We start from the raw sequence: 13,690 nt of genomic DNA, 5'->3' as shown, positions 1-13,690 counted from the left end.
TAATGATTTACCTGCAGTGCTTGCTTTTTTGGCAGAATGTGATTTTGTACTAGTTTTCACCTTTTGTTGCACAGTTTTTGCTTTTGTTAGTTTTTCTTTGCTTTCTTTCATCACTTGCTGTTCTTTCTGCTGCCACTTTTTACTAGCAGACTGAAGAGCTAGCAGCCTTAGTTGCAACTCTGACATCTCTTCTTCTTCATCAAGCAGCTTCTTTTGTGGGAAGAAAAGGATACAAACATCTCTCAGCTTTGCATTCAAGACTAAACTGATCATAAAGCACCTCCCCCACCCCCAAGATTAAAGCATTTTACAGATGGACAATTTTCAAACTTCAAGACTACCTTTTGTCAGAATGTAAGGTCATCTCTTACCTTCACTGCTGCAGCATCTGAAGAGCTAAGTTTTTGCTCTGCTTGTTCTTTTTCATCTGCTTCTGGAACAAAGAGTAGCATTTTCCCAAGCTTAATGACAAAGCCAAATACTTGGAAATAAATGAATTAAAATACACTAAATGCCACACTTGTTTCAAAATATACAAATTATTGGTATATAATTACAGGAATTGCTCCAAAGCCTAGGTATCTGGTTCTCCAAGGTACAAAGATCTAGGTGTGGTAACAAGCACAGATGCCTCCAGACATTTGCTTTCCTTTCTTAAACTTTTTATACCCCAGATCCACCATGTGCAGAGAGGGAAAAGGATAACAGAAGAGGCAGCCTAGTCACAACTAGAGATATGAAGGCACAGAAAAAGCAGGGGGAAACACATGGTCTCGCCCAAGGAATTTCCCCCAATTTTTCCAGTGGAAAAACTGAAAAATTTGGGGAGCCCTGGGGAAAAAAACTATGAAATGTTTTCTTTTAGAATGAGTGACATGCATTTTGAGACATGACTCACTACATACTTCCAACCACATGCACCCACAATCAAACGTAGGATGGGTTTGTTTGTCCACAGCAACAAAAGTCACTCCCCCCCCATCAGGCTGCACAGCTTTTCCAAAAGGAAAAATGGCAGCAAGTTACACAGGCCACTGACACAGAATGTGTATCAATCCATTCTCTTCCAGTACTATAGTGATTGCACTTTTATCTGCTACTTGTTCTAACTAAGGAATAGGACAATGCATGTGCTGAATATACTCAGCAAAATGAAGCAGAACTCCTCTTTACTGTATTGTGAAAGCATTACTCTAAATTTACCAATAAATGCCAAAGTTAAAATGATCTTCAATCTATAATTAACAAGTTTACACATCAAAAGTTATTTTGTTGCAAGCAAAAGGCAGATTTCCAACTGATAAAAATCAAATCCCTTGTAATTATGAAGCTATTACAAGTAAACAGAAGTTACCCTGGTTAGTATCCAATAATTCAGATTTTTGTGATGGTTGCTTTGTTCCGTCTTTTGCTTTCTTCAGCTTGCTTCTCTCAGCTAACGTAGACAGTTTTTGCCTGAGAGGCTTCAGTTCAAATGCCTGAAAGGTTAATACTTGATTCTTCTCCTCAGGAAATGTTTCACATACAGTATCCTTTGTAATACTGACACTATCTATAGCAATTTGGTCCTCAAGGTTGGCTGTTTTATCATCATTTTGCTGAGGAGTTTCTTCTTTGTTACTCAAAGCCAGTTTCTCATCTTTATTAATATATTCAAGCTCTAGTTGAATTTGTTTATATTTCAGCAGCAGATCTTCAAAACTTTCTTCAACCGTGTCATCATTTTTAGATAAATAGTTCTGTTTTCTAGATGGGCACTTTCCAAACATTTTAGCTGCTTTATTTATTAAGGAAGTTACATAGAGTAGGCGTGTCATTTAACATCATTATTACAAAGCCAAAAGGAACAAAACTTAAATTTAACTTAAAACTTAAACAAAAATTTAATTTTCCCCTCCTGGGGTAACTTAATGCTGAAGCAGCTTTTCCCACACTCCCACCTCCCTGTCACAACTAGCCTTGATTGTTTCCCTCCTTTGCCTGCACCTAGCCCAGGTGATATCACCTTATGAACAAACAAAGAGCATCAGGGTAGTGCTGGACATGCTACCAAGATGTATTTTATTGCTCTTGCTGGCAGGTCTATCACAGTTTAAGAAGTCAGATAAGCCTTAGTTTTCTTAATTTTGAAGCTGCAGTTGCAAGCCATCAGAACCTAATATTCTGTCTGAAGAGGGAGAACTTCTCAAGCTCAACACTTTGACATTGTGACCCACATGACTGTGCGTGTGTAGGTACCCTGTGCTTAAAAACAAAACATATGCTTCTGTGCTACATTCTGTGATTAAGATATGTAAATATACGTGCCTTCATTGTGTAATATTTATTCTACCAATTTCCCATTTATATACACTGGCTTGTACTGGAGAACAGCAAAGTCCACCTGTAACCATTGAAAATCCTGTAAATCCAAACTTCACGCTTCTGATTTCAGCAAGCATTATTCTAAAACCTTCAAACATATTTAAAAACAAGAGTTAAAACTTTTTTAAAAGGATAAAGAAGATAGTGTTAGTATGGTGAATTCTACAGCTAATCCGTGTTCTGTGAGTTTTCTATACTTCTGCAGAACTATAGCACATACACAGGACTGTCTATATTTCAGTACAGCAGATGACTGTGCCAAACATTCAAAAAGTCAGCAAAAGGAATGGTTACTAATATAATTGGTATGCATGCCTGCTATATGTTTTTGACCAAAATCAATACACTGAGAAATTTGGTAATTGTCTGGCAAATCTGATGCCAAAACTCTGGAGAAATGCCATAGCCCACTCAAAATTTAGGGGTTTCTAATACTTATCTGAGATCATTTTGAAAAAGATTTCAAATTAAAAAGTTAAATTTTCAGCGTCAGATTAGTAGTATTAAAGAGCTCTTAAATCCATGCACTGCGTTTAAAAAAGCCTCATCTGTGTGGCTGTTGCAAGACCAATTTATAAATACAATAATCTAATTGTATTTATAATAGGAAACAGAAAGAAACAAAGGCTTGTGTCAGCCACATCATAACATTGCTCTCATTTGCCTCTATGGAGCAAAGGGTATATATAGTCACTGAGCTTCTTTAAAAAGCACAGTGGCTGATGCGCTGAACAAGTCTTCAGATATAAAAAGGACTGTACCCAACAAATAACAGCTGTGGGAAAAATTCAGCTGATATTGACTGCCACACTTAGTCATAAACATACATTGTGATAAACCAAAGGAGTTGGATAAAGCTATATTCAGATGGTAGTTGCATAATTACATAAAGTTACTTGAAGGCAATGTAAGAGCTTTATAGTTTATAGTTTCTCATTCCAAAGAGCTCAGGGAGGAATTATATTCCAACAAGCAAAAAACCTCCCCACCAAGTGAGATAGTGACTTGCTGCTACTCTTATGGTCAAGCAAGAATTTGAAGCCAGGTCTCTCCAGCCACCCTATGCACTTCCCCGCACTGGCTGTCATGGGATGAGACAGCTGTGTAATATTTTTGTTCATTTAAAGTGGCTATTTGCTTTCTGATAAGGAACCAAATGTAATGACTGTGTCATCTTCAACAACTATAAAAACAGGAAATGGAGAAGAGAAACCGATTGAGAAACAGAAGAAACAAGAGATTGAGAAACCTCACAAACAGAGATTGAGAAACCTCAACTATACTTCTGGGACATTTTTTAAAAACCAAGACTTTCTGAACAGACAACTTATGGGTAAGCTACAACACAGCTTGCACAGCCCAAACTACTCAACAGCAACAGCTCAGAATCCGAAGGTTTTTTTGTATTCCATAAACAAGACTGAAACCAGAACACAGGAAAAGAACCACACCCTGTTCAAGGGGCAACAGAACAGTAAGATCAAAGTTATATCCCTTCATTCTCTTGCTCATTCAGTAAATGCTCAAAATATGAATTACTAATCAAATTTCTGAAAGTTATGACATTACTTAAACACAGGTTCTCTCAAATGATACATGCAATCCAACACCTAATGGCTGCTATGAAATTATTTTACTGAAAACAGTACTCCAGATTTTACAAAAAGAAGTTAAACTAACAGCAAACACTGATTCTGCATCATAATCCTATAAAGAAAACTAAATCCTACTGTTAGGGGATATTTAGAAAGTGCATTCTGCTCTATACCCCTCGTCCACTTAAGCTACCACTATGCGCATGTGGATTTTGTAACATTTTACAAAGTATCTTTAATCATACTTTGGATAGTCTTCCTTTGACAAGCCTTCCTACCACTTGCCAGTTATGTAACTGAGAACAAAACAGTTGTACAGCAACCATTTCAAACTGTGAAGTTCAGCAACAGTTTGTAAAAACTTATTCACTTCACACTTGTCACTGTAAAGGCCACCCCCCCCCCGCGCAAAACTCATCTGTTCTCCCCCAACCAACCCACTCTAAGGCAGGCCTTCCTAAGGCCTCTTTGAGGACACTCCCAACACCCATTCGCTTTGAGGGCTTCTTCGGCTCGCCGTCTCCCTTTGGGCCGCTGCGGCCTCCACCCCACAAACGCCAGCTCGCCGGCTCTCCAGCGGCCACAGCTTCGCCCTACTCAGGCGACCCCGGAGTTAAGAGACTCCACGAGGCCCCAGCACCCCCCCCCCCCGCGCGGAAGGGCAGCGGCGCCAGGCCGAGGCTCCCGAGGCAAGGATACGTTTCCGAGGCGAGGGCTCCCTCCAGCCCTGGCCGCCGCCATACCCGACACCGCCGCCGCCGCCCGGGGGCCTCCCCGGCGGGTTGCCTCCCCGGCCCCGGCCCCAGCGGCCCCCGCCCCGGTAGGGCCTGCCTCGGAAGCGAAACCGGTCCAGCGCGTTGTGGCTGCGCTCCCAGAAGGAGAGCCGGGGGCCGGAGTCGGGGCCTGGTGGCAGACGCGGGCAGGAAGAGGAGGGAGGCGGCTGCGGCGGGTGCGACCGGAAAGGCTCCTTCGGCCGGTACCCGCCGCGGCCATGCAGGTGCCCGAGCTCCGGCGGGGGCTGGTGCCGCAAGTGCGAGAAGCGACGGGACGAGGCGAGGTGGAGGCTGCTGCGGAGATCCGGGGGAGGCCTGCGCCGGGCGTAAGGGCCGCGGGAGCCTCGGCTGCTGGGCTCGGGAGGCCCTTCGGTGTTGTCGTCGTCGCTGATTTCGCCGTCCTCCAGCTCGCCCTCCTCTTTCGGGGAGAGGCCGCTCGGAGGGGCAGCCGCCTTTTCCTCAGCCTCCGGAGCCGCCATCGGGGTTGCTCGGCGCCGACAGACGGGCGGTGGGGCGAGGAAGCGGCTCGGGCGGATCCGCCCACGGGCGCCCGACTCCGTCGCGAGTTCTCTCCCGGAATAGCGCGGCGGCCCGGGCAGCCCCTAAACTTGTACACGCACAACACCCTTTCCCCTTTGCTGACACAAATTCTCGCGAGATCCAGCCCCGTCTTCCTCCCCCTTCCCTTCTTCTAAGAAGGACGGCGGGGGGGGGGGCGCAAACATCACAAAAGGGGCGTCGAACGGAATGATGGGAATTGTAGTCCCCCGCTGCCTGGCAACGGTCCTGAGAGCCGTAAAAGGTCTTTTAGCTTCGGACAACTGGCGGGGGAATAACGGTCCTTTAACGGCGCCGCTGCTCCCGCCGTAAGGAAAAAGTCGAAGAAAATAGCCATTTCGGTCAAGACTAGTTTGGGTTTAGAGACAGGTAGAACCGATATCAGCTGTGCCACTGGTGGGTGTTTATAAAATACGGTTTTTAAAAACTCCAGATTTTAATTTTTCCCCCTCCAGGCAGGGGCCAAACCGTAGAATTTTGGAACGGTTTTAAGAATAATTATGGGATCGGGATAATCCGGAGTAAAAGGGATTTCCTCCTAGTTAGAAGGCAGCCGGTAACTACTGAGTCCAAAGGTGTTCGTGAAACAGCTTCGCACCCGCTCCTTAGCTCTCCTATGGCTCGAAGAATCTTCGGGTTCATAGGATAAGACTAGGATTCTCGCCCCCTCCCTAAATTCCGGATCAGCCTTTCTTTCCCATCCCACGCCATCCCTGACACCCGTGCCTTAAAATAAACCACTCCTTGCCTGGTTTCTTTAATGGGGCTCTTGTTTAACTTCCTTTCTTTCATCCTCTGAGAAGCAGTGGATTTGCTTTCCCATAGTAAACTGGGCAAAACCGAGGGCAGGCGAACGACCCATAAATGACAACACACATTATTAATACTGATACTTTTCCCAAGTATACCACGTTCAAGATGTATGTAGCATCTTGCTAATAAATCGCTTTCTTCCCTCTGAGCTAACTGTTTCTATTATATGGTAGTAAAATATAAATTGAGATTACCAGGAAATGAAGAACCTATTCGTTATATTTAATTTTGGCTTACATAAGGGTTGGGCATTTGACCAATCATACAGGATTTTGTCTGCTGACATCAAAAATGGTTAAACGTTTTAAAGTGTTAATTATGGAACAATGTATATATAAAGATCTTTGTGTTTCTAATGCAAGAACTCTAGTCCAATATTTAACCAACCTTAGCCTGCATGAATAAAATAAAGGTTTACATAGAGACTACATATTACAAAATTGTTAGATTAAGGCATTTATGTGTGGGAATGGACAAACTGCAAAATGTCTAGCATAGCAACATATTAAGCACAGGTTTACACTAAAGACAACACAGAACTCCATGTTCAGGTTGCAAGTCTAAGCGCACTCACTATAAAATGAATGCCATGTTGCTAAGGAGAGCTTGCTTGACTTACCATGCTTAGTATTATGTTGCAGAACTACATTAAGGGGGGAGGGGAGAAACCTCAATGAACACTGAAGTGATGCTTATGTACTTCAAAAGATTTAAACAGTTTGTGAAGTAGTTTTGGGTTTTCGTTTTCTGCAGACAGACAGTTCTCTGAGTAGCTCTTGTTTCTGCTACAAATGCATTTGCTGCAGCAGCAGAGCATCCACACAGCAGTTTTCCCTGCTATTTCTTGGCCTCAGCCCCTGCAGCTGCAATTTCCTTCTCCTCCACTGAGTGGCTTTTTCAAAAAAAGAATGAATTGCAATTGGTATGACTATCCAGCCAAGTCTGCATAGGTCTATTTCACCGGTTTAGTTCCCATAGTGCAGTGGTTTTTTTCATGACCGTCTGCACCACATTTGCCACCATGAGTAGTCACTCTGGCCACTATGCAGCTTTTCCCCAGCTTGCCTGAGAGTGCTTATACCACAACTTTAAAAAAAAAAATCCACTTTGCGGTAGGCTGTTTCCCCATGCATACTCTTTATTCTGTTCTTAGTGTTCCACCGCCCTGCCCCTGCCAGCCACTGCAGTGATTGGCTACTCTTGTCTAGCCAGCCACTCCCTTCCTCTCCTTTCCGTACTTCCCCCTTCCCCTCTTTCCTCTTAATTTTTTTTTTTAAGCAGTGCAGGATTGATGAATCGCTGGTTTGAAAGCAAGCAGGATGGAGTTCCCTTTTTATTGTTTTTGCTTTGACACTGGTGGGAATATTGTATAGGGGGCTAAATATCTAGGTGTCAGAAATAATTGAGTTTTAGATTCTCTTTTTATCCCATAGTAGAGAAACGGATGCTTGAGGGCAACAGAGAAGAAGGCAGGAAAGGCGTTTTGCCAGTGATTCATTGTTGCTCTATTGAGAGGTGTGAACAGACACATACAAGCTGATTCCATGTCTTTCTGCAGGACTTTAGGGAAAGTGAGGAGTTGTGTACCCAGTACAGAAGGGGCTTCCATTGCCATGGTCTACTCATTCCCAGGTTTCCAGATTTCATTTCTTAAATATTTTCTCTAGCCCTTTTTGTTGCAGAGTTATAAGGGAAATATGCACTATGTACATTTCCCCTTAAAACACCTCAACAAAGGGAACGTGTGTCTTAGTCTTTTTTTAAATACTAAATACAGAGAATTAGTAGATCATGGCAACAGATCAACAAAATGCTATCGCAGTTTACCAATTCTTGATTTGTTTTAAAATGGGAGGGAGGAATGGCAGGCATGAGGGTTGAAGCAAGGAAAATAGCACGATATATGGGTGGGCCCCAAAAATATGCACATCTTCCTGCCCACATGCAGCATCCAAAGGCATTCATTCCAAAAGACCTAACCAAATCAGGGTTTGGGAAAGATTGCAGCAAAGTGGTGGAAAACAAACACAGATTGAACAGAAGATTATGTCAGTGCTGCTGTAAGGAAGCCAAGGCAGAGCAAAATATCTGTGTGCAAATAGCATATGTACTGGTAGTTTGTCTTTCCCCCCTGAGTTCCCTGAAGTTGTTTTTGTTCATATCTTGAATAATGAGGGGGTTGGGTACTACATGTATTATTTTCTTCATTTTAATATGCAAAGCAAATTTCTGAAGGTTTTTTTCTGATTTGTGGAGTGGTGCAGACATGTTCTCATACATACAAAAGAGGGAAAAAATCTTTAAAAAGCAAAATCCATTTGAATAAATAATATATGTAAAACAGGTGTGTGAGTAATGTAAATTGTACAAAATACAATAGGGGCTTGTTTATTGATTTATGTATTTGTACCCCTCCCCCCATTCTCTCCAACCATGACCCAAAGGAACTTGCAACATTGTTCTCCCCTCCTCCATTTTATCCTCTCAACAACAACTCTGTGAGGTAGGACCAAGCTGAGAAGATGTGCTGGCCTTAGGTCACCCAGTGATCTTCCATGGCAAAATGGAAGTTCAGCCCTGAGTCTCCGATACTCTAACCAGTATACCACTCTGTAACCCTTACACTCAACACACTAATCATTGCATCTTCCATCCAACCCTTAATATACAAATAAGGGAAAAAACTCAGAAAGTTGTTGACAAATATTGCAATAGTTTGTGTAAGACAGAAAGAACTAACATCTGCAGGGACAGAACAGCAACCACACAATGCAAACTAAGCTACCATCAACTCTATTGCAGTGATTCAGCATACATGTAAGAAGCGAGCAAACTTCTTCCACTTTGTGTCTCATCTTTTATACTTACCCACAGTTGGAATTACTTGTGAGTAAACATGCATAGGATCAGATGCATAGGAACAATTGGCATTGTAACATTGCTTGGTTCATTTTGTTCTTTCAGTGCTCATCAAAGACATTGGGTGGAACTCTTCACAGGAGAAAACCTGCACCAATTAGAGACATATTTTTGATGTGAGGCCTGCAGGGTAGGGTGCTCCCTTTTGTACTTTCCTCAGTCATATTCAGTCTCATAACAAAATGAGTCACACAAGAATTTGGGTCCTGCCATGTAACTGAAAGAATGTAACCAAGACTAGTTTACTTGAACTGGGAAGCAAATATAACGAAACGTTTCTCAATATTCTTCTGGAAAAAGCTATTGATAAAACTTAGCAAGCCACTTTTACCATTTTCTCAGGTCTTTGGTCGGTTTTACTTCTTTTCCTCACATCTGTCACTTCAGGGATATTTTCAAAACTACAAGAGTTCTCCAGAACAGGTAAGGGATTTTTATTCTGTTTTTAATAACATGTACTCCAATTCTTTCATCATACTGGTTTTCTTCCAGTTTAGATTTTGTATGTCTGAAATATCTTCTTATTGACTTCATTTATGACCCACCTTTCTCTCTGAGACTCAAAGAGGATTACAAAATATAAAAATTCAATTAAATCAGACAACAAAAGACATCTAATAACAATGTACTAGGACTAGGATTACAGGCATTAGGAAAAATCTGTAGCAAGCACTGCTATTGCTGTCTTTCTGCAGAACAATTTTTCTAAAACATCCCTTAAAACATAGCAAATGCAATTAATATGTTTAACATGTTTAATTGAAAAGTATGCATGGTTATTTAGAAGGAAATACCACTGAGTTCTGTGGGGATTACCTCCCAAGTAAATATGCACAGAACTGCAAGCTGTAAGCAACCCACCCAAGCTGATGATACAATTTCATGTTCACTGATTGAAAACCGCACTCAGCCACAAAACCCAACAGATTCCTTATGGTGATCTCAACCCTTTTTACATGCCAATGAGTCCTACAGGTTTCAGTGACTTACCTTCAAGCGACTGTATTTACAATGACACTTCAGAAGAATTTGTTCTTATCCAATTAGATTGCAATGCAAGCATGGCCTTATGTAGACTATGCCAGATTTAGAGTAAATGCTGAGTCATTATAATGGATCATGAAAACCTGGTTAGACATGATGACACCCAGTGAAAAAAGACAATACACTGCAAAAGCTTTTTGGGGCAAGCAGCTGTCAAGATTAAGTCCCTTGACTGGATCTCTCTGGCTTTTTTGTTTTATTTGTTGACTAACTATAGCTTGATTAGCAAGTTTCCTGGGAAACTAATGTAGGCATTATATCAGGTGTTCATATCTTTGGGCTGGGCTGACTGAGTGATTCAGACTCTCTTTTTCTGCTAGAGACATGCCTGTTTATCTGATTATGCCATCCTGGAAAACTGGAATTATTGCCACCAGACTGCTATCTGGGGTTTTGATCTTGTTATGACCATCTAGAGACATCTACAAAATGTGTTGAGAGTTGAGAGCTTCTGAATATGTAGCCTTGTTTTGGTCTTCCGCTGGAGGGGTGTTCTGTACCCATCCAAGAACAGTACGGCACCAAAATCAGAAATCCAGCCATATAGGATGGCAGCAAACAAGAACACAAAGCTGTCCAACAGACTGAGATGATGAGGCAATCTCATGTCCTCAGCAGTGGGTGGGGTTGTCCTTGGTGATACCAACACGCTGTCCTGGACAGCCTCTTTTCTTCCTACTCACGAAACCTACCTGCCTTGGTCCCTGTGTTTGAGTTGGGCTTGCCATTTGCCCAAATCTCCTAGAGATTTGGGGGTGGAACCTAGAGAGGGTGAAGTTTGGGGAAGGGAGAAACATCAGCAAGTATAATGCCATAGGGTTACCAGGTCCCCGGGAGGTGAAAGCAGGGGATAGGGGAGTCATTCCTAGCATGATGTGGAAGCGATGGATTATGCTGGGGATCAGACTGACCTCAAATACTAAACTGGGGACCAATTTTTAAAAATTGTCCCTCTAATTTAGTATTTGGGGGTCAAAGTGACATCATCATAACCCATTGCTTCTGTGTTGTGTCGGGAATGATGTCATTCCTGGTACAGCACTGGGTGCTCTGGAGTGCATGGGAGTGCACTTTGCCCCCCACAGCCATGTTTCCACACTTCCCCACACACTGTCCAGGTGAGAGGTGGTGGGGTGGAGACTAGGGGCGGAGGATCCCCTACTCCCACTAGGGGACTGGCAAGCCAACATAGAATCCACCCTCCAAAGCAGCCACGTTCTGCAGGGGAACTGGTATCTGGAGTCCCGAGCTCAGTTTTAATTCAGAGATATCTCCAGGCCCCACTTGAAGACTGGCAATCCTGGTGTCAGAGCCAGCAGGGAAACAGTGGGGAGCAGAAATGGTGATATCAGAATATTAGCCAACTCTCTGGAAACTATGGTAATACCACAGAGTACCCAGAGCATCAGCTGACACAGTGATGTCATGCCCACCTATTGCTCTGCTTCCAACGCTCCAGTGGTGCCAGGTAGTGGCCTTGCACCTATACCCTAAGTCCAGCAATGCCAAGAGGAAGCACAACCAGTTGTATAATCTGCTTGAAAATGCTTTCCTCTTTTTCTAATAATTTGTTTCCAACTCCTTCCGGAATTCACAGCAATTGAAAACTATATTGCTTTTTTATATTGTTTTTTTTGTTTTTTTTATATTGTATTTTTTGTTTATTGTTTTTATACTATGTGTGTTAGTTACTGTAGTCTATGTTGTTAATTTGGTAGGGTATTGGGGTTTTGTGTATGTTTGATAGCTTAGTCTGTGATAGTTGGTGGGCTGTTGATTTTGTGAGGGTGGTGGGTTAGCACTATGTTCATTGGTGAGGAGGCCGGCTTGGGGTAGGGGATCCCAGTGATCCGGGGACGCGGGAGGTATGGTGGTGGGAGCAGATTATGGAAGGGAAGGGCATTGAGACATGGTAGGGCTCGGTGCCCTTCCAATCTGCGTCCCATCCCAAGATATACCTGTTGTGGGGCTAGGATATTAAACCACTCTCCGACACTGGCGCTGTGCAATGCCAGGTCCATAAATAATAAGACCAAAACGCTGCAAGATTATCTTGCAGCATTGAATGTGGACCTGGCTTGCGTGACCGAGACATGGGTGAGGGAGGGCGAGACGGTCGCTTTGAAAGAACTAGCCCCCCCAGGTTATAAGGTCCTCCACCAGTCCCGGACAAGTGGTCGGGGGGGAGGCGTGGCTTTGCTCATTCGGGAGTCTTTCTCCTTCAGACCACTCCCCACCCCAAAAATTACTGGCATTGATTGTGTGGGCCTAGTGTTGGACGCCGAGGAGAGGTTGGCAATATGCGTGGTGTACCGACCGCCTACTGCACCTGCATCTTCCCTGTCTGGTCTCTTGGAGGCGGTGGCCAGCTGGGCCTTGGAATTCCCGAAACTTTTGGTTCTCGGGGATTTCAACGTCCATGCTGACGACGATGCCTCCATGCAGGCCATTGACCTGGTGTCCTCCATGGCGGCCCTAGGACTCTCCCAGTTTGTTTCGGCTCCCACACATCAAGCAGGTCACACGCTGGATTTGATTTTTGGGGCAGGGATGATGGTGGTCTTGGATGCCTATGATGCAGTGCCATGGTCAGATCACTTTGTTCTGAAGGCTCGTCTGAGCATGCCGCTCCTTTCCCGGGTGGGCGGTGAGCGGATTTACGCTCGCCCGCGGAGGCTTATGGATCCAATTGGTTTCCAGGCGGCTCTGCGGGATCCGATGCCCCCTGGCAGTACGTTAGATGAGCTGGTGGATGATTGGCATGGCCGTCTTTCCGAAGCCATCGACGCTATTGCCCCCTGCCGTCCTCTCCGAGCCCGCAAACGGGTAGCTCCTTGGTTTACCGAGGAGCTTCGCCAGATGAAGCGGTCTCTGAGACGACTAGAGCGAGTGTGGAGGCGGGGGGCGCGACGAAGAGGCAAGAACATCTTATAGGACGTTTATGAAAGCCTATGAGGTGGCAGTGAAAGCAGCAAAGAGGGATTTCTTTGCTGCTTCCATTGCATCCGCTAGCTCACGCCCGGCTCAATTATTTCAAACAGTTCGGTCCTTGGTCTCCCTCTCTCAGGGAGACCACCAAATTCTTAATTCAACTATTGGCTGCGAGGCTTTTGCGAGCTATTTTGCGGGTAAAATCTTGTCCCTTCGCCGTGGCCTGCCACCCACTGTTGATACAGTAAGGGAACTGGAGACCCCTTGGCCGTCTTCTGGGTCCGTATTAGACCATTTCAGCCTGCTCTCTCAGGACGATGTGGACAGGATCCTGCAGGGGATGAGGCCAACCACCTGTCCTCTGGACCCCTGCCCATCCTGGCTGGTGAAGGCCAGCTCGGAGGGGCTACGGGACCATCTGGAGGCCATTGTTAACATCTCCCTGAGCTCTGGGGTTTTTCCAGGAGTGTTAAAGGAGGCGGTAGTGCGGCCCCTCCTGAAAAAACCATCTTTGGACCCCACTGACCCGTCCAGTTACCGCCCAGTGTCGAACCTCCCGTTCCTGGGCAAGGTGATTGAGCGGGCGGTGGCGGTACAACTGCAGGAATTCCTGAATGATGCTCTAGTCCTGGACCCATTCCAGTCTGGCTTCCGTCCTGGCCATGGGACGGAGACAGCCTTGGTTGCCCTCAC

The 13,690-nt window shown here is 44.5% G+C and overlaps 2 protein-coding genes across 5 annotated transcripts in view; one reads left to right on the top strand and one right to left on the bottom strand.

The window, feature by feature from the left end:
• Window positions 1-5,374, bottom strand: part of ZFC3H1 (zinc finger C3H1-type containing) — a 51,633-nt gene extending 46,259 nt beyond the window's left edge. For 3 of the 4 annotated variants that reach the window (XM_054988111.1, XM_054988114.1, XM_054988113.1), the window contains exons 1-4: window positions 4,659-5,374; window positions 1,355-1,774; window positions 372-433; window positions 12-210 (exon numbers count right to left, since the gene is read on the bottom strand). In XM_054988111.1, coding sequence (XP_054844086.1) covers window positions 12-210; window positions 372-433; window positions 1,355-1,774; window positions 4,659-5,211 — 1,234 coding nt within the window. In that variant the 5' untranslated portion in view covers window positions 5,212-5,374. The remainder of the gene's footprint in view (window positions 1-11; window positions 211-371; window positions 434-1,354; window positions 1,775-4,658) is intronic. The other variant, XM_054988112.1, reaches the window with a different exon arrangement.
• A 294-nt stretch (window positions 5,375-5,668) lies between these two features.
• The window catches only part of TMEM19 (transmembrane protein 19), a 46,431-nt gene continuing 38,409 nt past the window's right edge, over window positions 5,669-13,690 (top strand). The window contains exons 1-2 of the mRNA XM_054989248.1: window positions 5,669-5,686; window positions 9,365-9,445. The gene's annotated coding sequence lies outside the window, so the exon portion shown is untranslated. The remainder of the gene's footprint in view (window positions 5,687-9,364; window positions 9,446-13,690) is intronic.

Source organism: Eublepharis macularius, chromosome 9 (genome assembly GCF_028583425.1).
Source record: "Eublepharis macularius isolate TG4126 chromosome 9, MPM_Emac_v1.0, whole genome shotgun sequence".
NCBI lineage: Eukaryota > Metazoa > Chordata > Lepidosauria > Squamata > Eublepharidae > Eublepharis > Eublepharis macularius.
This window is presented reverse-complemented; position numbering and strand designations above follow the sequence as displayed.